This window comes from Sinocyclocheilus grahami, unplaced genomic scaffold (assembly GCF_001515645.1).
Source record: "Sinocyclocheilus grahami isolate Dianchi unplaced genomic scaffold, SAMN03320097.WGS_v1.1 scaffold6749.1, whole genome shotgun sequence".
In the NCBI taxonomy this organism is placed as follows: Eukaryota; Metazoa; Chordata; class Actinopteri; order Cypriniformes; family Cyprinidae; genus Sinocyclocheilus; species Sinocyclocheilus grahami.
The window spans coordinates 1-1129 of NW_015511037.1; the positions used below are offsets into that span (position 1 = coordinate 1).

The 1129-nt window shown below is 39.3% G+C and overlaps 1 protein-coding gene across 1 annotated transcript in view; it reads left to right on the forward strand.

Annotated features, from left to right (window-relative positions):
* Window positions 1-79: 79 nt before the first annotated feature.
* Window positions 80-1129, forward strand: part of LOC107577652 (NACHT, LRR and PYD domains-containing protein 3-like) — a gene marked incomplete at its 5' end in the record, with an annotated part of 2015 nt that continues 965 nt past the window's right edge. The window contains 2 exons of the mRNA XM_016263703.1: window positions 80-275; window positions 368-1122. Coding sequence (XP_016119189.1) covers window positions 80-275; window positions 368-1122 — 951 coding nt within the window. The remainder of the gene's footprint in view (window positions 276-367; window positions 1123-1129) is intronic.

The following is a 1129-nucleotide window of genomic DNA, read 5'->3' on the forward strand; positions in this document are numbered from 1 at the left end:
TTAAGGGGGTCTGAATACTTTCCGTACCCACTGTATATGAAGATTTTTTTCTGCCATTAATTTTTGTCTTGCTTTGTAGGATCTTGAGAGCAAAATAATCACATTTCTAAAGAAAGAACTGGAAAAGTTTAAGAAAATATTACAAAAAGAGGACATGCAATACTTTGTGAAGGAATTTAATGAGAACAGATGCAGTAACAAAGAAGCAGCTCTTGATCTCACGCTCTGCTTCCTGAGAGAGATGAAGCAAGATGAAGCTGCTTATACTCTAGAAGGTAAGAGACTCGTGATCATCTGTCAGACTGTCACTTATAAATGTAGGAGACAAAATAAGATTAAAAACATCTGTATTTTTGTTTCTGTTTAGATGAGCTGATCTTCATTCATCAGCTAAAGTGTAGCCTAAAGAAGAAGTATCAATGTGTGTTTGAAGGAATAGCAAAGCAAGGTGATTCTACACTTCTGAAGAACATCTACACAGATCTCTATATCACTCAGGGTTGTAGTGAACAGGTCAATACTGAACATGAGGTGAGACAGATTGAAGTTGCTTCCAGACGTCATGAATCACAGGAGATACAGGTTGAGTGCACAAATGTGTTTGAAGCACCTGAACAAGACGAGCAGATCAGAACTGTACTGACAAAAGGAGTTGCTGGCATCGGAAAATCAGTCTCTGTGCAGAAGTTTGTTCTGGATTGGGCCGAAGGAAAAGAAAATCAAGATATCAGCTTCATATTTCCATATTTCCTCAGAGAGATGAACTTAAAGGAGAAAGAAAAACTAAGTTTGATGGAGCTTATAACTCAGTTTTTCCCAGAGTCCCAGAGACTGAAGCTTACAAGAAGAAATCAATTCAAAGTCCTGTTCATTCTTGATGGATTGGATGAATGTCGACTTCCTGTAAACTTTAAGGATAATGAGACGTGGTCTGATGTTTCATCACCAGCCTCTCTGGATGTTCTCCTAACGAACCTCATCAAGGGAAATCTGCTTCCTTCTGCTCTCATCTGGATCACCAGCAGACCAGCAGCTGCCAGTAAGATTCCTCCTGACTGTATCGACCGGCTGACAGAGATACGAGGATTCAATGATGCACAAAAGGAGGAGTACTTCAGAAAAAGATTAA